The 20,504-nt window shown below is 49.8% G+C and overlaps 1 protein-coding gene across 1 annotated transcript; it reads right to left on the bottom strand.

Moving 5' to 3' along the window:
• Window positions 1-396: 396 nt before the first annotated feature.
• On the bottom strand, window positions 397-18,679 carry KLHL25 (kelch like family member 25). Its single transcript, XM_015639412.3, has 3 exons — window positions 18,488-18,679; window positions 6,638-8,468; window positions 397-1,802 (listed from the first exon to the last, which is right to left on the bottom strand). Exon 2 carries the CDS (start codon window positions 8,449-8,451, stop codon window positions 6,682-6,684), a length of 1,770 nt encoding a protein of 589 aa, XP_015494898.1. The 5' UTR covers window positions 8,452-8,468; window positions 18,488-18,679; the 3' UTR covers window positions 397-1,802; window positions 6,638-6,681.
• Window positions 18,680-20,504: the final 1,825 nt, after the last annotated feature.

Below are 20,504 nucleotides of genomic sequence, written 5' to 3'. Positions count from 1 at the left end.
GACAGAGAGCCACATGATGTCCTCAGGACATGAGGAGCTCTGGACTTTATTCCCAGATCTACTATTAACCTTGGACAAGACACTTGACACTGTGCCTCAGTTTCCCAAGCACTGAAGCAATAATAATTACAGCTAGGCTGGATGCTTTGGAGGCTGTTTGTGAACCACCCCACAGAGTGCCAACCCTGTTATTAGTCCTCGGCCCTGTTATTAGACCTAAATCCAACTTAAGAATGAAGACTCCTGTGAAAAACACACAAACAGTTTCCCAGATCATCATTTTTATTGAAGTTCACAAGCAGCTGAAAGGGAAAAAAAAAAAAAAAAAAAAAAAAGACTAGAAGATGTAAATAAACGTCATCCAGCGCATCGCAGACCGGCTGTGCAGAACGTGTGCCTTTCCCGGCAGCCACGGGCACTCGCTGCTCCAAAAAGACCTTTGCTGTTTGAAGCTGTGTCAAGGCTTTTCATGGCATTGCATCATTCAGCTGGCCAGGCTACAGCCCAGCCTCATCCAGGGGCAAGAGGCGGGCCTGGAGAATCTGCAGATGTGCTGTGCAGGGAAGCAGGATGCTGGGGCAGTGCAGGACCAGTGCTTGGCAGCATCCAGCCCCAGAGAGGCCAGTCAGAGCTGCATCCCTGAACTGACAGCCGAAATCCACATGCCTTCCTCCCCAGCAAAATGAGGAATGGCTTGGGCTGACAGCTCTTGGATGCATAATCCCAAACACAGTTGGCAGCCAGTGTGTGTGGGTAACCTGGGGCAGCCTCAGCCCACCCGCTGGCAGGCAGCACGCAGTCAGAAATGCTCACATCTCCTCAAGGGGAAGCCAGGATGTTGGGTGCAGCAGGAAGGAGGGGGATCCCTCCCCAGCCCACCTTGCAATGCTACCTTAATCCTCTTGCTGTCCCTCCAAGGCCTTGCTGGAGCCAAGGTGCCCCTTCCCAAGGCAAGAGTATTCCCCACTGCACCCCTTTTTCTGCTCCTTTGCTAATGAGAGCCTCACCCACGCGCAGGGAAGCTCAGCAGACTGGCTCTGAGCATGCAGTGGGCTTTATCTGGGGAGTATCTCGGCAGTGGTGCTGCCTTGGCACACAAACAGAGCCCCGTGCTCTTCCCAGCAGCTGTGTGTGGGGAGCTACCCGACCTCTGACCAAACCACAGCAGCAACCAAACGGGGGGAAAAAACTTAAAAGGCCCTAAGTACAAACCAAAAGGCAATTGCCCTGTTTTGTCATGGTACCTGGTGCTGCTGGCAGCCATCCCAACCTCCTATGCTTTAATATTTGAATAACCATTGCTTCCATGAAATGGCCAGAGGATGGGGAGAGCCAGGTGCTCTCACCTTGTTCCCTTTATCAAACACTTCTAAGTCACCCAAGCAGCAAGCACTGCCAATGGCAAGTTCACTGCCTTAGAGAAAAACATATTAATATTTCTTAACCCCCCTGAGTAACAAAAAGGGCTATCCAGCCATGTTTACTGAGGGATGCAGCCTCCATCTCCCCAGCCCTGTTGGTCCAGAGGAGTCCACAAGCCATCCCTGTGCCCAGCCTGACAAGGCAGTGCTCTCGGCTCCTTGCCATCCCTGCATGGTGGCCAGTGACCAGTGGTGGGGCTGGGTAGCCCTTGGTGACCCCCTGGTGCATGCTGGCAGTGGGGTCCCAGCTGTGCCTCCCACTCCTGGTGTCAGGAAGGGATGTGGAAGTTGCCTCGGAGTCCCGTGAGGGAGGACAGGAGGCTCTCGGTCACGGTGTCGGCTCCAGCCGCAAGAGAGGGGACATGGATGTGACTCTGGCATCTGGGGAAGGAAACAGAAAGCTCATTAACTGGTGTGATTAACTGGTGTGATGCTCAGCTCAGCCCACACAGGGCACTCACTGGAGTAACCCCCACCCATGCAGTGGAAATCAGCTGGTTTCTTTAGGAGCTGGGGTGTCCTTTGCTTGTGCAGGACAGGAGAGAGGGTCTTCATCTGGGGAGGGCTCAGAGCCAGATAGCAAACTTTGGTGGACATGACAAGAGAATAAAAAATTGATGGAAAAGTTCTCACTCTCTTTTTTTTTTAGAGCAGGGAAGAGGGCCCAAAAACTGGAACAGACAAAACAGAAAGACCCTTTTTCTCTTTTTCCACAGGTTCCTCCAAAAACATCCGTATCACTGACATTTCCAAGGGGTTGATTAATACAGTCTGGGGCCAAGCTCCAAGCTCAGACTGCACATGTTTCCATCTGCCCAGGGTTAGGAAAAGCCTGATTTTCATCGACTTTCCTCCCCAGGCCTGCCACTCCCTTCCAACACTGCCTGATAAACTGGCTTCAGAGACAACCAGCCACTTGGAAAGAGCAGCAGAGGCAGAAAAACTGCAATCCCTGTTTATCCAGCCTGGCTATTATACACATGCAAATGGGTTTCCCTAGGAGCCACCGGGAGAAACCAGCTGTGACTCTGTTCCAGGAATTCCAGCAGGTTGCAAGCCACCACCCACCCCAGCAGCATGCAGGTGAGCAGCAGCCTCTAGGAGCCAGGAGATTATCCTGAGGTTTTTCCCGGCTGCTCTTTGCAGGTACACAGGTCTTGGGGAGGGGAAGGTGCCTTTCTGTGAGCAGGGCTTTGTGGATGGAGCTGAGAATGCTGCAAGGTGAAAGCTCCGCTCCACATGGAAGGGAGCAACACTGGGCAGCTGTTAAAGTGTCTTTGCAAAAGGCTTGTTATCTAAACTGTAATATAATAACCAGGAAAAGCCATGGAACTGACCCAATTCCTGGTGTGAGTGTGGTATTGGAATACAGCTCAGGGCCTGGCATGCAGCTTCAATCTTTGCAGGAGCTCTGGGGATAAAGTTCAGACTTCAGGTGCCAGAACAGCCTCAAAAACCTTCAGTCTCAGTCACTCAGTGCCCACCCAAAGGCAGGCACCAGCTGCTGGTGCCACCCACAGCCCTCACAGGAGCTAAGAGCACCAAAGGGCTCCAGTGGAAGCCACAAAATCAACTCTGAGCTTCTGGATGTGTCCCAGGAATCAGTGCCTGAGCAGTGCCCAGCCACCAGCCTCTGCTCCCTACAGTGAAGACCGTGAGGAAGGTCCTGTAGGAGCCATAAAGCACCTGATTAGGAACCTCTGGGCAGGGGAACCCCTGTCTCCTTGATGCCACACAGTTTGGGCTGTCCCGTTTGGAGAAGGGAATTTCAGCATCACTCCAGGAGAGCCTTTGAGGCTCAGGAGGCAGCACAGAGGGATGCAGTGACTCCCCTTTACAAATCACCTTCCCTGGCTGGACTATGCAACCTGCAGTGACCATCCCACTCCCATCTGTGACTCTGCCCTGTGAAAATGAGAGTGTCACACAGGACAGTCTGGAGAAGCCACTTTAATGTGGAGACAGGCAGCTTGGAGAACCTGTTCCTGGTGCTGCCTGTAGTCACCTGGGAAGGGGCTGAGTTGTCCCCAACAACTGTCTCTGCACAGGGCTGTGACAAATCACCCACCACCCTCCCCAGGCTGGGCTCTACTTGTCTTCATCAACACCAGGTCTTTACTAGCCCAGTGCTCATTTGTCTTGTTTTGCCTCTCTGTGGCTCCACCACCACGGGTGGGAGGGGACGAGGCTTTCACGTTTCATATTGCTAATCACACTTGATCCCTGGAATTAACTGTGGGCAATAAGCACTAAATTAATGTCACACGGCCTCCTTGGCAGCAGGGCTGGGACCTCTGCTGAGAGGTGCCCCCACTCTGTCTGGGAAGGGTGAAGGCCATGCCCTCGAGGAAACATTTCCAGCTGATCAGTTTTATGCTTTATATGAAAAGCAGGCTGGGTGGTTTATGATCAACATTTGTCAAGGACAGACTATTTGGTTTTCAGGGACCAGTTTATAGGCGGGAGGTTGTTTTTTGCAAGAGTACAAAGTACTGTCTCCTGCCATGTGATTGCCCAGGCCTCTCCCCACCAGCCCACCTTGCTCTGCTCTGAGGGGTGGTCACTCCTGAGTTCTTCCAGGAGAGGGGAGGCAGTTCCATAGGAACCTGGGCAGGTGCTGGCCAGCCTGCCTTCTGGACATCCCTACTTGAAGAAGGATCCCATAAGGACTAAATCAGGTGTTTGAGCAGAGACCTTCCACGGTGGGAGCTGCAGACCACAAAACCCCTTGGCCAGACCTGCAACAGGACAATGGGGTGAGCTGGATCATAGTCACAGAATCCTACAGCCAGTTACCCCAGTTCCCAAGCCCAGTTTTTGGACAGCCAGGATAGTCAAGGCAGGCACATGGGATGTGGCTGCTGCAGTGTGGGCAGCATGTGCACATCAGGGACATTCACTCACCAATCTTGGTGCTTTATGTATGGAGCTGCCACAGTGGCTGAGGCTGTAACAATCACTTATGTAAAAAACCCAACAACTCACTCTAGAAAAATCACATGGACAGACATTCTTTCTGGCAAGAGCTTGCATGTATTTTAAATAGCTTTTAACTGAAGAATGGAGACAGAGCCAAAAAAGCACATAAAACCCTCACACAGTGACTTTTCACCAGTTTTATTTGCAGTTCCTAGTTTTCTGTGCTTGTGTCAGGCTCCTGATTACAGGGGGGAAAGAAGTGTCAATAGAACTCCCACAAAGCTATTTATTAGGTTTGAACAACCCAAATGCAGTACAGAGGGAAGAAGGTAGGAGAGGAAAATAATAACTGTGACTTTGAAGACTATTTTAATTCAGTGGTTGAGGAATCGACTCCCATCTCAAGCTACCCCTATTCCTACTCCCAGCCATGTGACTGGTGTTGAGCTTTAATATTCAGACACATCTGCTACCAGAGAAAATTAATTGTCAGCTCTAGGATGGCTCTTAAAGAGAGGCCCCATTGACCTGAGCTGAAAATGATGGAGTCCTCACAGTCTTCGCTGCAATATTTAATAGCCGAGTGACATTTAATTAGATTACTGAGCCACTGTGACAGATGCTAGGCAACGCCTGAGGAGGAGAATTTGGAAAGGCCATTATCTTCCAGTGTTGAGAACACTTTAAGGTCTCATTTTAACCCACTCTTGCCCTGCCCTCATGGTGGTCCAACCCATGTTAAAACCAGGTGTTTCACAAAGGCCAGTGTAATGCCCTGGGTGATGTTTTTCCCACCTGAGAAAAGCAGGTGGACACGCTGGGCTAATGCCTGGCTGAGGTGCCAGGAACTCCTCCCTGCTTCCCACCTGGCATCAAAAAAGATCATCACTGGGAGGTGCCAGCAATTTCACACACTGGGCGATTCCCAGGCACACCAACCACGCCAAGTGGAAAGCAGGGAAGTGAGAGGGTGTTAGAGGGTTTGGGCAGCATTCTTTCTTCCCTGTATTAAGTGAAGTGGATTTTGATGAGTCTGTGGAAGAATTTCCCTCCCCACAGTCCCCACTTTCCAAATAAAACTGTAAGTGAAGCTTGTCAATCCCACACCCATACGTGAGGGTTTCCCAGCTCCTTCAGCTGGCTGGAATGCAGGCTGCAACCACCAAAGCAGGGCTGTGTGTGCTGCTGGCACTAAGGAACCTGCTCACTGAGCTAGCAGAGGTGTTACTGACTTCCTGGGAAGATGATGCTATCCAAGTGCTGTCTGTATCACCATCTGCTTTCACAATGCAAGATGAGAAGAGTTTCTGAGCTCTGCCAGGCCAGCTGCATCTCAGCACAGGTCAGTGAGGACATGCAAAGCCCTGTGGAGCCACACTGACAACCAGAATGGCACCCAAAGAGCCCATTGGGGAGAAGAGAGGAGGAACCAGAAACCCTGTCCCAGGGGCACTGCAGTAGCACCTTCCCTGAGCAAGAGAAAACCAGAGCGCTAGAATGAGACACGACATCATGGGTTTCCAACTTTCTTATTCTCACACAACCCAAAACACTGATAAACACATTCTTCTTCTGGTTACAAAACCTCTTCCCTCCCACTCAGGTCTGACACAGAAGTCTCAGAAGTTCTGATTTAATGAGCAACAGTTTGGATGATAAATAAACACCAAGACCATCAAATGCACTGTGGCTTCTGCACTTTTGCTTCTGCTACCCACTGAAATGTAAATACAGAGCATAAAAAGAGAACCAGGATTTGCTGGCATTCCGAGGGTCACTTGCCAACATATTCATCAGTTCTAAACATATCAACCAGAAAATCAGCAAAAATATCAAACTATTGAGACATTCCAAAGCACTTGTTGCCCTGGTATCTCCCAGGAGTCACATACCAGTGTTTTTAGGAACTTTAACTCCCTCACCTGCATGGGAACAGGGTGTATTCCATGGTGAGAGCAGGTGTGGACACATCTGCTTACCCACCCACAGAAGGGTGACGTTGGCACATCCAAGTACCCTGGAGCAGAGGGAGAGGAGCCCCAATCATCTATGTAGATGTATCTCTTAAGATACTGGGAGGATCATCTGGAAATAAGGGAACCTTTGGAACTATCTAGACTTACACAAGAGCACTGCAGAGCTGGTTATTCTTTCCTGGCTCTGCATCCCACTTTTAAATGCTCCCTTCCCACGAAATAGCCTCATGAGCAACTTGGAACCTGTGGCTTCAGCGTGGTGTGTGGAGAAACAATTGAGGCAAGATGGTAATTTTTAATTTAAGAGGAGGAGACCCTTACCTTCATTGACCTCCTGAAAACAAGCCCCCAAGCCCTGCCCCTCCTCACGAGGGCAAGTGCTTCCAGGTGCTGACAAAAGCTGTGGGGATGAGCGAGTAAGGCACTGTGGTGATACAGTTCCACGTGTCTGACACGGGGTCATAGCAGTCCAGCGTTTTGCACCTCTGAGTGCCAAAGTAACCTCCGACCACATAGAGTTTATTCCCCGAGGCCAGGGCGTGGCAGGACATGCGCTTGGCCGTCATGTCCCCGATGCGCGTCCACTGGTCCGTCTCGCAGTCGAAGCGGTAGGCGGAGGCTGCTGTGAACTCTGTGTCTCCTCCCATGATGAAAATCTGGCTGCCCAGGACAGCGGCCGCCGTGTAGCGCCAGGGCTGCGGGCACTCGGCTTTGATCATCCAGCGGTTCTCAGCTGGATCGTAGCACTGGACTTTGGACACCATGTCTCGGTGGATGCTGGTCCCACCGAAGACAAAGAGCTTCAGCCTGGCGCTCACCACCGCAGCGTTGCTCACTCCATCTCTCAACGGAGCCACCATCATCCACTTGTTGGATATGGGGTCGTACTTCTCTACTTGCTTCAAGGAAACAGAAGGAGAGGCAGGGAAGACTCCAGCTACTGCAGTGTGTCCACCAACCACATACAGGCAGTTTTCCAACTCGGCTGAGCCGTGCCCAAACCGAGCAATTAACATTGGGGCAGCTTTGGACCATTCCTCGTGCACGGTGTCATAAACCCAAACATCTTTGGAGACCCCGTTCTCTGAGCCTCTGCCTCCAGTGATGTACACTTTGCAGCCAATGGCACAGGCACTAAACTCCTTCCGTGGACTCGGCAGGTCTGCTTTGGGAATAATTTCCTTTGCTTTCTGATCCACTTGGTAGATCTTATCACACATGAAGGTCTGTCCCCCCAGGATCAGCAAGGTGTGCCCAGCTTTGCGAGGCCTGGCACAGAGGCTGGTGACCACCCCATCATTCTGGAGGATCTTCTTCTTGCACTGAATAGCTTCATCCAGGACAAGCTTGTTCCTTTCATCCACCATGATCAAGTCCTCGCAAGCCAAGGCTTCCTTGAGGCATTCAGAAGGAAGCAAAGCCAGACGAACATTCCTCAGAAGTTCTGGGAGATAAGCCTTCCGCTCATCCAGGTCGTATTTCACCCACTGCATGACAGCCTTAAAGACCTTTTCCTCATCCTCGATTTCCAGCTCATCACTGGAGATGAGGTCCAGCAAAGTGTCCTTAGAAAGGTTGTTGAAGTCCTCACTCTTGTGAACAGTCTCAAAGTTGACCAGGCACATCCTCCAGGAGAGCTCATAGAGCCGCCGGCACTGATGAGCATCTGAGAGCAGCATCATGCCCAGGCAGTTGGAAGGGTACAGGTTCTTCTCCAGGAATTCAGCCGCTGCATCTCGGACGTCATGGAACTGCAGCATGTCCCCAGCCTCCAGGAGGGACTCGGCATTCTCCTCATTGATAATGATCCGAGAGGAGTAAGCGAAATCCAACAGCAGCTCCAGCACCTCGGGGTGGAGGCTGTCATGGAAGTTCACCGCGTCATCCAGGCTCTCCCGGAGGCCGTTGCTGAACATGGCCTCGAAGTACCTGCTGGAGGCAGCCAGCACTGCTCGGTGGCACGGGAAGGACCTGTTCCCTGCCCAGAGGGTGACATCAGTGAACATGCAGTGCTTCCGCAGCGTGTTCAGGTGGGACAAGACGCAGTCTGGGTGGGAGGCCTTGTGGAAAAGCAAGATGTTCATGGAGCCGGTGCTGGTGCGGGATTTACGGTTCTCGTGGACACTGACGGACATGGTGGCAGAGCTCTCGCCTGCAGGGAGATAAACAGGGAAACCATTACTCCCTTGTCATTACTGATATAAGGCATGGAGGACACAGGAATTTGCTATCCAACCCTGGTACACTGCCAGTGGACCTCAGAGCACCAGGTGACATTCCTGTGGCTCCTGCTCCGTGGCTGCTCCCGCACCCTGGCTTGCACAGCCCTCTCCACCTGCACCCTCACACCCTCCAAAAAATTTAACTCAGGCTGAGCAGGATGGGAAGGCACAATGGGGTGAAGGGAGAAATTCTGCTTTGGTTTCAACAAAGGAGCAACAAAGTGAGGCAATCAAACCCCAAACTTGGTGGTAGATTGTTTCAACAGCCCCCAGAGGGTATTGGCAAACCACAGAAGAGTTATTTTTCCTTAGAAAACAGCATAGAGAGAGCAGACTATCCAGGATAAAGGGCACTGGTCTGTTCTTGGCTCAGCAGAAATCAAGTTTGGCTTCTGATTTTCAAGTAGATTACTGCATGTTTAGGAAAAGCAACTGCTACAGGTTTTACTTACAAAATATTTAATTGCCAGCAGAAGCCAAAAGTTTGAACCAATTTTACCAAACCCATTTGTTGTACTTTTTGATGATAAAACTCACCAGACACCTCATGTGACTATGAAACATTTTTCAGGACAGAGTCTCATCAGAATAAGACAAAATAAATATATAAATTATGCTTTTTACCAGACAGGCAGAATCAAACACAAGGCTTTTATTAGCTACTATTTCACTTAAGTGCTACCTGATACCAATCCTTCCCTGTAGAAGAAAAAACCCCTTTGGACTAATCAAATTAATACTACCTAGATGATAAAATCCAAGTCATTTACTCCAAAATACTTTAGCCAGCTGTATTTTGTTCCCCATGTAACTAAAGCAGACAGATACACATGCATAGCCCTCTCTTATAGAAGTTAATACAGAAGTTGTCCTGAGGTTTGTAAAATGAACCTGAAAAAAATCAAAAAGGGGTCAACCTTCACTCCAGTCACTGAATTGTTTAGACAAGACAGTTGGGGAAGGGATTTTAGATGGGTTCTTTTTGTTGATGTTGGTTGGATGGGGTTTTTTCTAACTTGCTCTTCCTGGGGTTTCTCAGGGGTCTTTCCACCCTGCAAACACAAGGTCTGCAGATGAGCCCTGTCCTCCCCAGCCAGCACTGGGGTCTTGGAGGAAACCACAAAATGCTGAGAGAGAGGACGCAGCGCTCCCAGGATGCCAGCAGGTCACAGCCTTGACCTGGCAGTGACCTGGAGCTGCTCAACCCTCCTACACTCCATGGGTGGATGACCTCAGGAGGAGGCAGATGGCCAGATAAGCTGCCTGACTCAGACTCTGCAGATGAGCTTCCTGCCCCTGCTTCTCCAGTGCCTCCAAAAGAGTCTGAATTAGACAAACAGTTGTGGGCATGCTGCTTCTTCCCCACACGCTGCCAAGATTTATTGAGGTTTGTCTTCTCAAGGCCTCACTTGTTCCTCAGGGCTGTGTCACAGTCCAGGGAAAAGTCTCTGTGCTTCTCCATGCAGAAACAACAGCTTGCCCAAGCAGCCACAAGTCCTGCTCTGCCTCCGAGTCAGGAGCAGGAACACTGACGTGGGTAATCGGCTGGGATATGCCCATGTCCATGGCCCAAACTCCTGCAGCCTGGGATGGAGGCTGACAGGCTGACAAGCTCATTTCGCTCATGGCTGGAGGCTGTGCACAACCAAGGCTCCAAAACAGGAAGGAAAATGCCATTATGGAACAGCACTTTGAAGTGCATCTGAAGGAAATGTTTCCAACATCTTCACCCAGCACGGCAGGAAGAACACTAATTTAAGGGGTTATATGGATTCCCATGTCAATGCCAAAGCGAGGAATACAAATGAAACATTTATGAGTCTGCTAAAAGCTATTGATTTAGGTTCCTATTCCTACAACCTCAGAAACCACCCTGCCACTGCTACTGCTTTCTTTGCTCACAGCTCAGGTCAACTATTCAGTGTTAACCTTTGATTTGCTTATGCACAAAAAAAGAAGCAATTTATATAAGACAGCTATGGAAACAAACACAGAGACTGCAGGAAGGCAGCAATGATTTTTCTGACACTAAGATTAAAAGCAACTACTCTGAGTGGAAGGAGCAGGTCATTTAGAAATTGGAATGTCTAAATAAAAGCTGCAGCAAAGCCATTTTTTATATATACATACACACAAGGACACATACATATATCACATGTGTGCACACACACACACACACACACATATATTTTAAATCTCAGGCTTCCACCATCAAATATCTATCCCAGGGAACTTGGAGGCAAATAATATTTCTATCCTATACGTCTTGAAAAATATCCAAGGAATAAATTGGCAGGTTGCAGTCCAGTTCCCAGCACTGCTCTTTCTATCATGTTGTCACTATCAGGCACCAACTGACCCCCAGTGCAACTGGAATTGTGAAAGCTAAAGAGACCACAGTTACAGCCCCTTTGCCTCTCCTGGAGCAGGGTTATAACACTGGGTGTCACTGGTCACAGAAAGGAAGGCTAGACAGACCATTATACTGAAACTAAAGCAGCCCTGAACTCTGGGGAGCAGCCATCACACCAGAAAGCCTTGCTTGTGGTTTTCAGCAGCACCCAAGCAGCTTTTTCTGAGGGCTTCTTGGATCCTGCCATAGCTGGGCACAAGCAGAGAAGTGGCAGACACTAATCCTTCCCCTCACAAACTCCCCTCACTGCATGTCTCAGTCTACCAGAGACCTTGGAATCACCTCACCCATATCAGACAAACAGAAACTGCAGGCAGCAACTACTTCATCTGGCAGGTTTCTCCCAAAATGTAGCAGCTGACAAACCTCAGAAGCCTGTAGGCAAAGTGTCTTCTACAATTTCATCATGTGCTTCGATTTAAGCCACGTTTAACTGCAGCCATGAGCAGGCTGGACCTGTGACACAGGCACTTCTCTGAAGCAGACACATGCAGAGCACAATTTGGTCCCTACCACACTCCTTGCTCCCTTACCCAACTACTGAGCTAAAGAGAAAAAGCAGAACCATTCTGAATGAGGAGTATTTTACACAAAGCAACCTGTCAGTGGCCCCTGCCAAGCTCCCACCTGCTCTGTGAGAGCCCGGGGTTATCAGAGCTCCCAGCTGCACCTTCCATCATGCAGGAAGCTGTTGCTGGAACAGCCCTGTCAATGGCAACAGCAGAAGGCACGACCTGAACAAACTGGGGCTCGAATTTCTCCACGCTGCATTCGTTTCTTTTCCTTTGAAAGGCAGTTATTGAAAAAATAAGTATCTACTGCATAACCTTTTAAAGGGATCTTACTGCACGCAGAGGCAGATAATAATCCTTCTTCCATATGGATGAGGGCAGAGGGGCATCAGCTTTTTGACAGCTATCCAATGCTGTCTGCTGGCTGCAGTATTCCCCTGGCTGTCTGCAGCCTTTGTACAGCCAGGATGGGAAAGACGGGTTTTTTCCAGCAGAGAAAGATAAGGTTGCTTTGAAAATCCTTCCACTCATCCAGACACGGCAGACAGCAATCCTGAAAGAGGGAAGGATTTGGCTCAAGAAAAGAAGACCCCTCAAATCTCAGCTCATGAAGAAAACACCCCAGTAGTCTCTCTGGACAGGAGAAAGCTTGAAAAGAGAACCAGGGGGAAAACAAAAGCACAGAGCTGGCCAAACTCCCCACACAAAGAACCACAGCTCTCCTGTCCAAGTGCCTTTTGCTTCCTACAGAGCACACCCCAGCAGAAGACTTTCCCTCCCAGGCTGAGGGGTCACCCTTTCAGAGCCCTGCTGGAATGGTTTTAGGAGAACCTCAGGAGACACTCTACCACTTCTTGAAAAATCCAAGTGCCTCTTAGACAGATACTCTGAAACTGTATCAGGCCCTGTCCCCAGTCAAAAAAGAACTGCATATGAGAGGGCAGCTCAGAAAGGCTATTGATACATGAACTATATTTAGCAGCCTTGGGGTTCCCCCTCCATCTCAAACCAAAGGGCTCTCCACAAATCTCCAGTTTCATTCACTACCTGCAGGGAACCACCAGCTGAGACCCTGCTTGCTTTCAAGAGGACAAGATTTCAAAGTGATCAATAAGCTCCCCAGCGGGACTTCAGGAGATCAAGAATCATTTCTGCTTAGAAGGGCAAAACTGCAGGGTTTATAAATGTTCTCCCAAGATCATAAAGGCTGGCTAAACACCAACAAAGACCCCAAATCTCATGATCCAAAGCTGGCACTTTGCTTCGCCCATGAGAGAAGCAGCAAGCAGAACACGTTTTTTTTTTGCCTCACTCAACCATGAACTATTTAAAGCTGTAAATAAGTAAATAAACAAGCAGCAACGATGCTTGCTGGCTCAGCTCAGAAGACCTGGATGAAGCTGCTCACACTGCAGCAGTTTCATTCCCAAGAAGCCACATGGGCCCTCTAGGCATGGGCTGCACTACAACATAGAGACACTCCTTCCAAATCAGAGCAGACCCACTTGAAACAGACAGTGACAGCAGGGAGAAGATTTTATTTTCTCTTTTATTTTTTCTCCATCTCACAGTATCAACCCCATGGCGTGAAACACTGTCTTGAATTCAGTCAAAGTTTAACTTCTCCCTGAAAGTGGTGGGATCAATTCCCTACTAATTAGTAATGTGCTCTCTCTCATCCCAAATATCTGTACCTTTCCAATGCTCTCATGGACTCCACCACCTGGTGCTTAGGCCATCAGCATTACACCAGGCCAAAACTACTGCTATAGAACCAACTTCTCCCTTTTTAGTGTAGAGAGTAGCAAAGTAGAAATACAAAAGTCACCTCCTGTGTTGTCTTCACAGGGAAGAGCTCCTTACAAAACTGCTTCGGAGAACAAGCAGTGAGACAACACTGTCAAACACAAAGCCAGATACAGCTGTGTTTCAGATGCTATTTCCCAGCACTGGAGACCATCAAAAGGTTTGAGAAAGGGGATCTGTTACATGCAGGCATTCACGTACTCAGAGGCAGCTTGAGCTTCAAAAGCAGAAAAAAACCAAAAGAAAACAGGAAAGGATGGTGGGGGAGAGACATAAAAAACAAGAAAGGGGAAGGAAGATGTTTTCAGATGATTTTCCTGTCCTTGCATAACACAGCGGACTGCCAGGTACACAGCTTGGAGCTGCTTGAAATGCTCAATACTAATAATGCTCTTCTGTCAAGAGTGCTTGACATGAAAGGAATTAAAATTGCACCTGGCATTTAGTGCAGCACTGCACTTGTTGAGTGTGGAGCCTGGGCTGCTGCCAGGTGGGCAGCACGGGACCTTCACTACATCATCTCCCAGGCATGCTCTGTCCACAGTGCATGCAGACTTTGCTCTCCAACAGGTTGGGTTCATCTCCAGCAATCCCGGTGAATTTAGTGGTTTGCCTGTCTCAGCCAAATTTGTTCCTGTTCTCTTCAGGATGACTAACACAGCAAAGATGCAACTGTGATTTTGCAGGCTGGAATTCAGACAACTGCTGTGAATCAGAGGGTATCACTCTGGATTTGCCCTTCCTGACAAACTCTTGATGTTTTACCAGATTTGCAAATAGGCAAACACAGGAAAGGCAGCTGACTCCATCCCCCCAGTGCAAAATTTCTGATCCTGCCCCAGCCTTTGAGAAGGGGAGGAATCCTTATCATTTCTTCTCATTTTCTCACTTCCTAGTCTAGCCTGTACATCCTAGACAGAAAACAGAGAGACCATGTGAAAGGCTCCTTCTGTTGGCTCAGACAGAAACTGGGAGGTTTTCCAAGCCCAATTCTGTAGGCTCCAGGAATCAGATTGTCTGGAGAAGATCCGGATACATATCTGAACATTTTGAAACTCAGTCTCAGAAACTCAGACTGAGTTTCATATCCCACTCATATTCTCATATCCCATTCTCAGCAGTACCTACCATTCCTCCCTTTAAACCCATGCTCCACTCTGAGCCTAAAGCCACCACAAGAATCTACTGAATGCCACTTACTTGACAGAAAATCAGAACATTATTGCCAAGCTGAACCAATTAGTGAGATTCTTGTTTTGTCTCACAAAAGCACTGGTAAAAGGGGCTGAAGTGCCTCAAATCTATGACATGCACTCATCTGAGTCTAAGGCAACCATGCTCCAACCACAATAAAAATACCTGTAGGAAATCTTTGCATGCAACCTATGCAGTTCTATTTGCAAATCAGGTGTTGGATTTGCTACTCTGCAGCTGAGATACTCCAAAAAGCTTCTTGAGCTACCTGTGACACAATCAAATAAAGTTCATGTTCACCACTAAGCACACTGGCTTTGCTGTTCCTGGGAACACCACGCCCTCCTACAACCACTACCCAAATCGGGATAAATAATGCTTTTAGCCACAGTCCAGGCTCCAGACAATAGCTTTTCACTGCTATGCCTTAACCCCAGCGGATCTTTTCAGAGCCTGTGATTCATTTCAGAGGCTGTGGTGGGGTTTTGTCCTTCCTGCTGCCCTCCAGCTCTGCTTGTGAATACATCCCATTCTGCCAGATCAATCACAGGCGCTTTGCAAAATGAATGGGGGGCTGCAGAGGAAGCAAGCGAGTTCACAATTCCCTCCTCCAAATTATACCCGAAAAAGCTCCAGAATGGGAATGGTCTACTTGATTGCAGTACCTACCCCAGCCCCATCTGGGTAGGATAAAATCCTTTTCAAGCAAGCCAAAGTTGCTAATGTGGTGCAAAGGGAAAAGGCCTTTGGTACTTCAAACACAGAGGAACCACATGCCACTTCCCAGGGAGAGTTTAGGAGATGAGATGTGGTATATGTCAAATTAATGCCAGAATAACCACGGCAGCTGCTGACTCCAGAGATCTTATTCAGATCCTCCCACTCTCCCAGTTCTGAGGCTGGCAGAGCTGAGTGCTCTGGTGGCCAGGCTGACCAAAAGCCCTGTCACGGATGCTCACACCAAACAGGTCTGTCTGCCTGCCTGCTGTCGGGGCAGGATTTCAATTCTGGGCCTGGCCAGTTAAGCTGGGGTTTTGTTTTGCCTCCCCCACTCCCCTGCCAGGCAGGAGATCATGGAACAACTGCCAGGTTTGCTTTGCTCATTTGCAATTCTGGCTGGAGTTCAGAGCCATGGAGATGGCAGGCCCTCACGCCTCCTGAATGGATTAGCCCCTCGTGCTGCTGGGCATAGGGGACATCCATTTCCAACAGGACTGTAAAGCACTGACAGATATTGAAGGGTCTGGGGCTGCAGGACAGGGCATTGCAGAGCCCTCTGGCTCTGGACAGAAGGAACAAAATACCCTCTGATTTTTCCATTTTGGTACTCATACAGCATCAAACCAAGCACTCAGCTTGCAAATTCCGTGCCACTGTGGCATCCCTGCAGCAGCCCAGGCTGTCCCAGGCATCCTGCACACACTGCAAGCAAACCAGAGTGATTGCCAGTGTTGTACAATAATAAATTTGTCTTACCACAATGTGACAGGCTATCATATAAAACTGGTAGTCTTTGCAAAGCCTAATGGTCAGCAAGTAGACAGTGGTTATGGGACATGCAACATTCCCAGGCTCAGGCGATGGGGGAAAGACAAAGCTGTCTGTTCTGGCTGGAGAGATACTAATAGTCACTGCGGGGATATAAAGCTGATAAGCAAAGACAGAGCGATCTGATGGTGGTTAAAGGTCAGGCCAGGGGGCCTGGGGTGGCTTGTTACAGCTAAATGCTTCCTAGCCAGCATCCCTGCAGCCACTGCTTTCAGCAATGCCAGCTACACTCCCTGCAATTTAACTACAGTCTGTGAAAGTGGGGAGTAAATCTAGCCCTCAGTTCCAGTGCTGACACAGCTCCCAACCCAGCCCTTCCACAGTCCCTGAGCACACTGAGCAGCCACAGACACCCTGGGCCAGCTCTGCCTGTCCTGCTCCACCTACTCACGCCCAAGCCAAGGCACTGCTCAACACTCTTTTGTAATGCTGCCACTTCCATCCCACCTCGCAACTCTGCCTGTCCTCTTCCACCTCCACAGATGGCCACATCCTGCCCTTCCTGTTTCACTCATCAAACATTGCCTAAAACCTTCTCAGACTGCTAAGAAGGATCTGAACTCCTGCAGGCTTTGGGGACGGTTGGTCACCACCATAAGGACAAAAATGTTATCATAATTCACATGTGCATATGCACAGATATGCACACACTCCTTATCTCCATACCAGACCATGTCCAGCACTCCCTCCAGAGCCAGAAGAACCATCTTATGGATCAGACTCATGCTCATTTTAACACATTTGGAATATGTGCTGTGCAATATCTTGTCATCTGTCCCAAAGCTGTCACTTTCACAAATTCCTTTTGCCTTGGTCCTTCAGTCAAACCATTTTCAACTGGCCTTAACTCCTCTGCAAAAGCACATCTGAGACGCCAACCCCTCTGCTTGAATTACTTGAGCCTGCCCCAAGCACAGCATGATACCACACTCTGCACACATGCTGAGACAGGAGGACTTCAGATAACAATCCTCAAATATTTGGGAAAATCAACAAGAAAGGAATGGGAAATTTAAGTTCTTCGGTGCTGAAGCTGTTTACAGTCTCCCATGTCCACAATAAGGTGCAATTCTGCAGCAATTTTCACTCTGCTTTAATTCTGAGAAGCTCGTGCCACCTCACACTTCCTGTTGCAGAGCAGACTTCCACCTATGCCTCCTCCCCAAGTGCTTTACTTGGGCTTATCGCAAAGATAAGCCAGAGCAGATGGCTGGGGTTAAAGACACAAAAGAGACAAAATATGTTTTCAGATAAGATTTGATTTGCAGCAGAAAACAGGACCAGGAAAACAGAGAGGCCCCAGAAAGGGTCCTATAGCATTAAGGATTCAGGCTCTTGGAGAGATGGACAGAGCAGAACATACAGGAGAGCTCAGGGGCAGAGACAAGAAAGTCGAGAAGAGCTCAGAACTCTGGACGGAGACTGTCACCAGAGCAGCTGAGCCAGCAGCAGCAGCTGGCCACCACCAGAACACATGGGCTGTGTTACACATCTCGGGTTGCTCCTAAGGTAACTTCAATAAAAACAAGTGTCACAAGATGCAGGAAGGAAGAAGCAAAAACAAGGGAAGTTGTCAAAGTATAAAGGTTATGGAGTTGCTTGTTTTTTTCTCGTGGCTCTGGATCTGTCCTGGAGAGGAAGAGGTACATTTAGAGGAAGGCTACAAAATCCCACAGCACCCTGGCTGAAAAATTCCCTCCAGCAGATCACAAAAAAACACACGCAGAGATTGCCAGGAAAGGAAAACAGAGCAGTCACGACGCTGGGACTCTCCATTGGAATAGCATGAAACATTCAGCTGTCTGCTTATGCAAGGCTGAGGGCAGATTTTCCAAGCACAGGTCTGGCTGGTCTAAGTCCCCTACCCCAACAATTACAAGTGGAGAGATAAAGAAAATAAAGACCAAAAAATATATGGAAAACACAACTACCAAAGAGGCTGTTAACTTTTTTTAAATGCAAAGGGGTTCGTGAGGACCAGAGGAGGAAGAACCATTTTTCTCCTCTGTCAGCTCAGCTCAATCAGTCACACGAACCTGCTCACTTCTCTAGACAGGCTTGTTCGAACTGATTTCATCAGAGGCCACGGAAGTTGTGTCCCTTGGAGCGCAGTTTTGAGAGATATATATAGGGACGAAAGAGGGGGAAAAAACCCCAAAAACAAAGCAAAAAGCAATACCACCTGGATTTCACATTCATGTGATTAATAGCTGGGGTTTAATTTTTTTTTTCTTTTTTTTTTATTTTTTCTTCCTAAGTGGAAAGATCTTCCCCTCCCCAAACCTTTCCCTGCCGCTTCCTGCGATGCTCCAAGCCCCTAGCGAGTCCCCGGCCGGTACGGGGGGCGGCACTCATGGTCCCTCCTGTAGGGGGCCGGCACATCCCTGTCCCTGCGGCTCCGAACTCCAACAAGTCCCTTGCTCGGAGGGGGCCTGCCAGCGCCGCATGAACCCAGATCTGGGGGGAAAACACTCACCGTCACCTGGCCGAGCCGAAATCTCCGTGAGCCGCGAAGCCCCCAGCGCCAGGTGTCAGGGATGCAGGGATGGAGGGATGCAGGGATGGATGCAGGGAGGGATGGAGGGATGCAGGGATGCAGGAGCCCCGGCGCGGCCCCGGCCCCGCGCACAATGTACCCACCGGGCGGGCCCGGCCGCGCGTGGGACCGCGGGGGCGGGGCCGCCCGCCGCCACCGCCACCAATCAGATAGCTCAGCTTCCGTGACGTTCCCTTTATGCCACGCCCCCTTCAGTGAATTGACCAATAGAAGCGCAGGACGGCGGTTGTGGGCGGGGCGAGGCGGAGCGTCGGTTCCCCGGGGGTGAGGGCCGCCTTCCGCCGGGCCGGCCCCGCCGAGCTGCGGCCGCTCGGCCCGGTCCCCGCACCGGCTGCTCCGGGGCTCCCCGGGGAACGGCCCGCGCTGCGCTTCGGCCCCCAGTGCGGCCAGCCCTGGCGCGAACCCGCCCCCTTCTGCCCCAGCCTTTGCCCCCGCAGTCAGCGCTCCGCGGGGTCCCTGTCCCGCCTGTCCCACAGGACGGGCGCCCCGCGGAGTGATGTCCCTGCCTGTCACTCACCCAGCGCACTCCCGCGCCTGCGGCGGGACAGGGAAAGTCAGCACAAGCCGGCTAAAATTCAGGCAGATTTGTGAAATGGCCGGCCTCAGCAGAATTTGGGTGCGTGGGGGATGTGAAGGTCAGCAGGGCCCGCTGGCTGCAGGAGCTGCGGAGCCTGGGGTCGCACGGAGACCGGCCGGGGGCCGTGCCCTGCGTGGGCACCACCCGCGGGCCGCTGCCGTCATCTGGAAGGAGCAGGGGGGACGTGGCAGTGCTGCCTTCAGCAACAGTGTGGGCTGAGGCTGGAAAAAATACCCTGCTCATTTAGAAACAATAACATTTTTCAAAGCAATAACATTTTCGTATAACACGAGAGCAGCTGGAAACAGCAGTGCCTCTGATCCCACCCGTGTTTTCCAACCCCGGCTCTGGAGTGAGGCACAGCAGGTAACTGCGGACCTGCCCTGTGCAATAATTTCACCGAGTGACTGTCCCTGGGGTTTGTGGAACACTTCATCTACCAGGAAAAAAAGAAGCTGGAAGCTTTCTTTGGTTTCACAACTTTTAAATACACAGAAGAGGCAGGGAAGAGCTGCTCACTGTCTTCTCCCACGACCCCATCTCTCCAGGGCCCTAGTCCCTATACACAGACACAAATGTTCAGTAATAAGAGTCAAGCGAAAAACTAACAGCTCTGTTAAGTGTATCTCCTGAGATAATGGCTGGGTGGGAATATCCAAAGTGTGCTGAAACACTCAGGGATGCACTATTTGAGGGCTGCTCTTTCCAACCTAGTAAAGGAAATCTCCCCAGTTTCCCCACTGAAGTTGCTACCACTGCTTGTCCTGATGACATGCATGACTGCTTGTCATGCATGACCAATTTTGCATGGTATGGGCATGGGAGGAGGTTGGAGGGTTGCTGCTCCAGGGATATAGTGAAACAAAAGTTCCAATAAGTATAAAATACAGTCCCTTCTTCACAGCTTGAGACAGGTCAGCTACAGCTGGCACAAGCTCTGCATGGTAAATAACAAAGTACACTGAAGATGTTGAACTGTATTGAATTCCTTTTTCTTTTGATCTGAGTTGTTCCAGGTCATTGCAGTTTAACTCTTAGGGTGCTGCTGCCTTCCTTGCCACAAGCCCAGCTACTCTTGAGGCTGAAAATTGCCCGGGAGCCTGCTAATAACTTTAATGAGCTGCTCAGGAAGACAGCAGGGGTTTGTGCAATATGTGGGTGTGGTGGCATCCTGAATACATCTGTAAAACAACAAAAACATAAAAGACAAAATTGGTTTTCCCTATTCCTGCTGTGTTCCACCCAGCAGTTCCCGAGTATGAAGGAGCTGGGGAGAAAAGCAAGGTCACATTTCTTAATTCCAAACCATTGTCAGAGTGTTACTACAAAAGCCAAATGCTGTCCCAGCAAGCTGTGTGT

The sequence above is a fragment of the Parus major genome, chromosome 10 (assembly GCF_001522545.3).
Source record: "Parus major isolate Abel chromosome 10, Parus_major1.1, whole genome shotgun sequence".
Lineage (NCBI taxonomy): Eukaryota > Metazoa > Chordata > Aves > Passeriformes > Paridae > Parus > Parus major.
The sequence above is the reverse complement of the archived record's forward strand: the minus strand, read 5'-3'. Positions and strand labels throughout refer to the sequence as shown.

Excerpts from the sequence above, each read along its gene's own strand:
- KLHL25 (XM_015639412.3), bottom strand. The coding sequence starts at position 8,451 with ATGTCCGTCAGTGTCCACGAGAACCGTAAATCCCGCACCAGCACCGGC.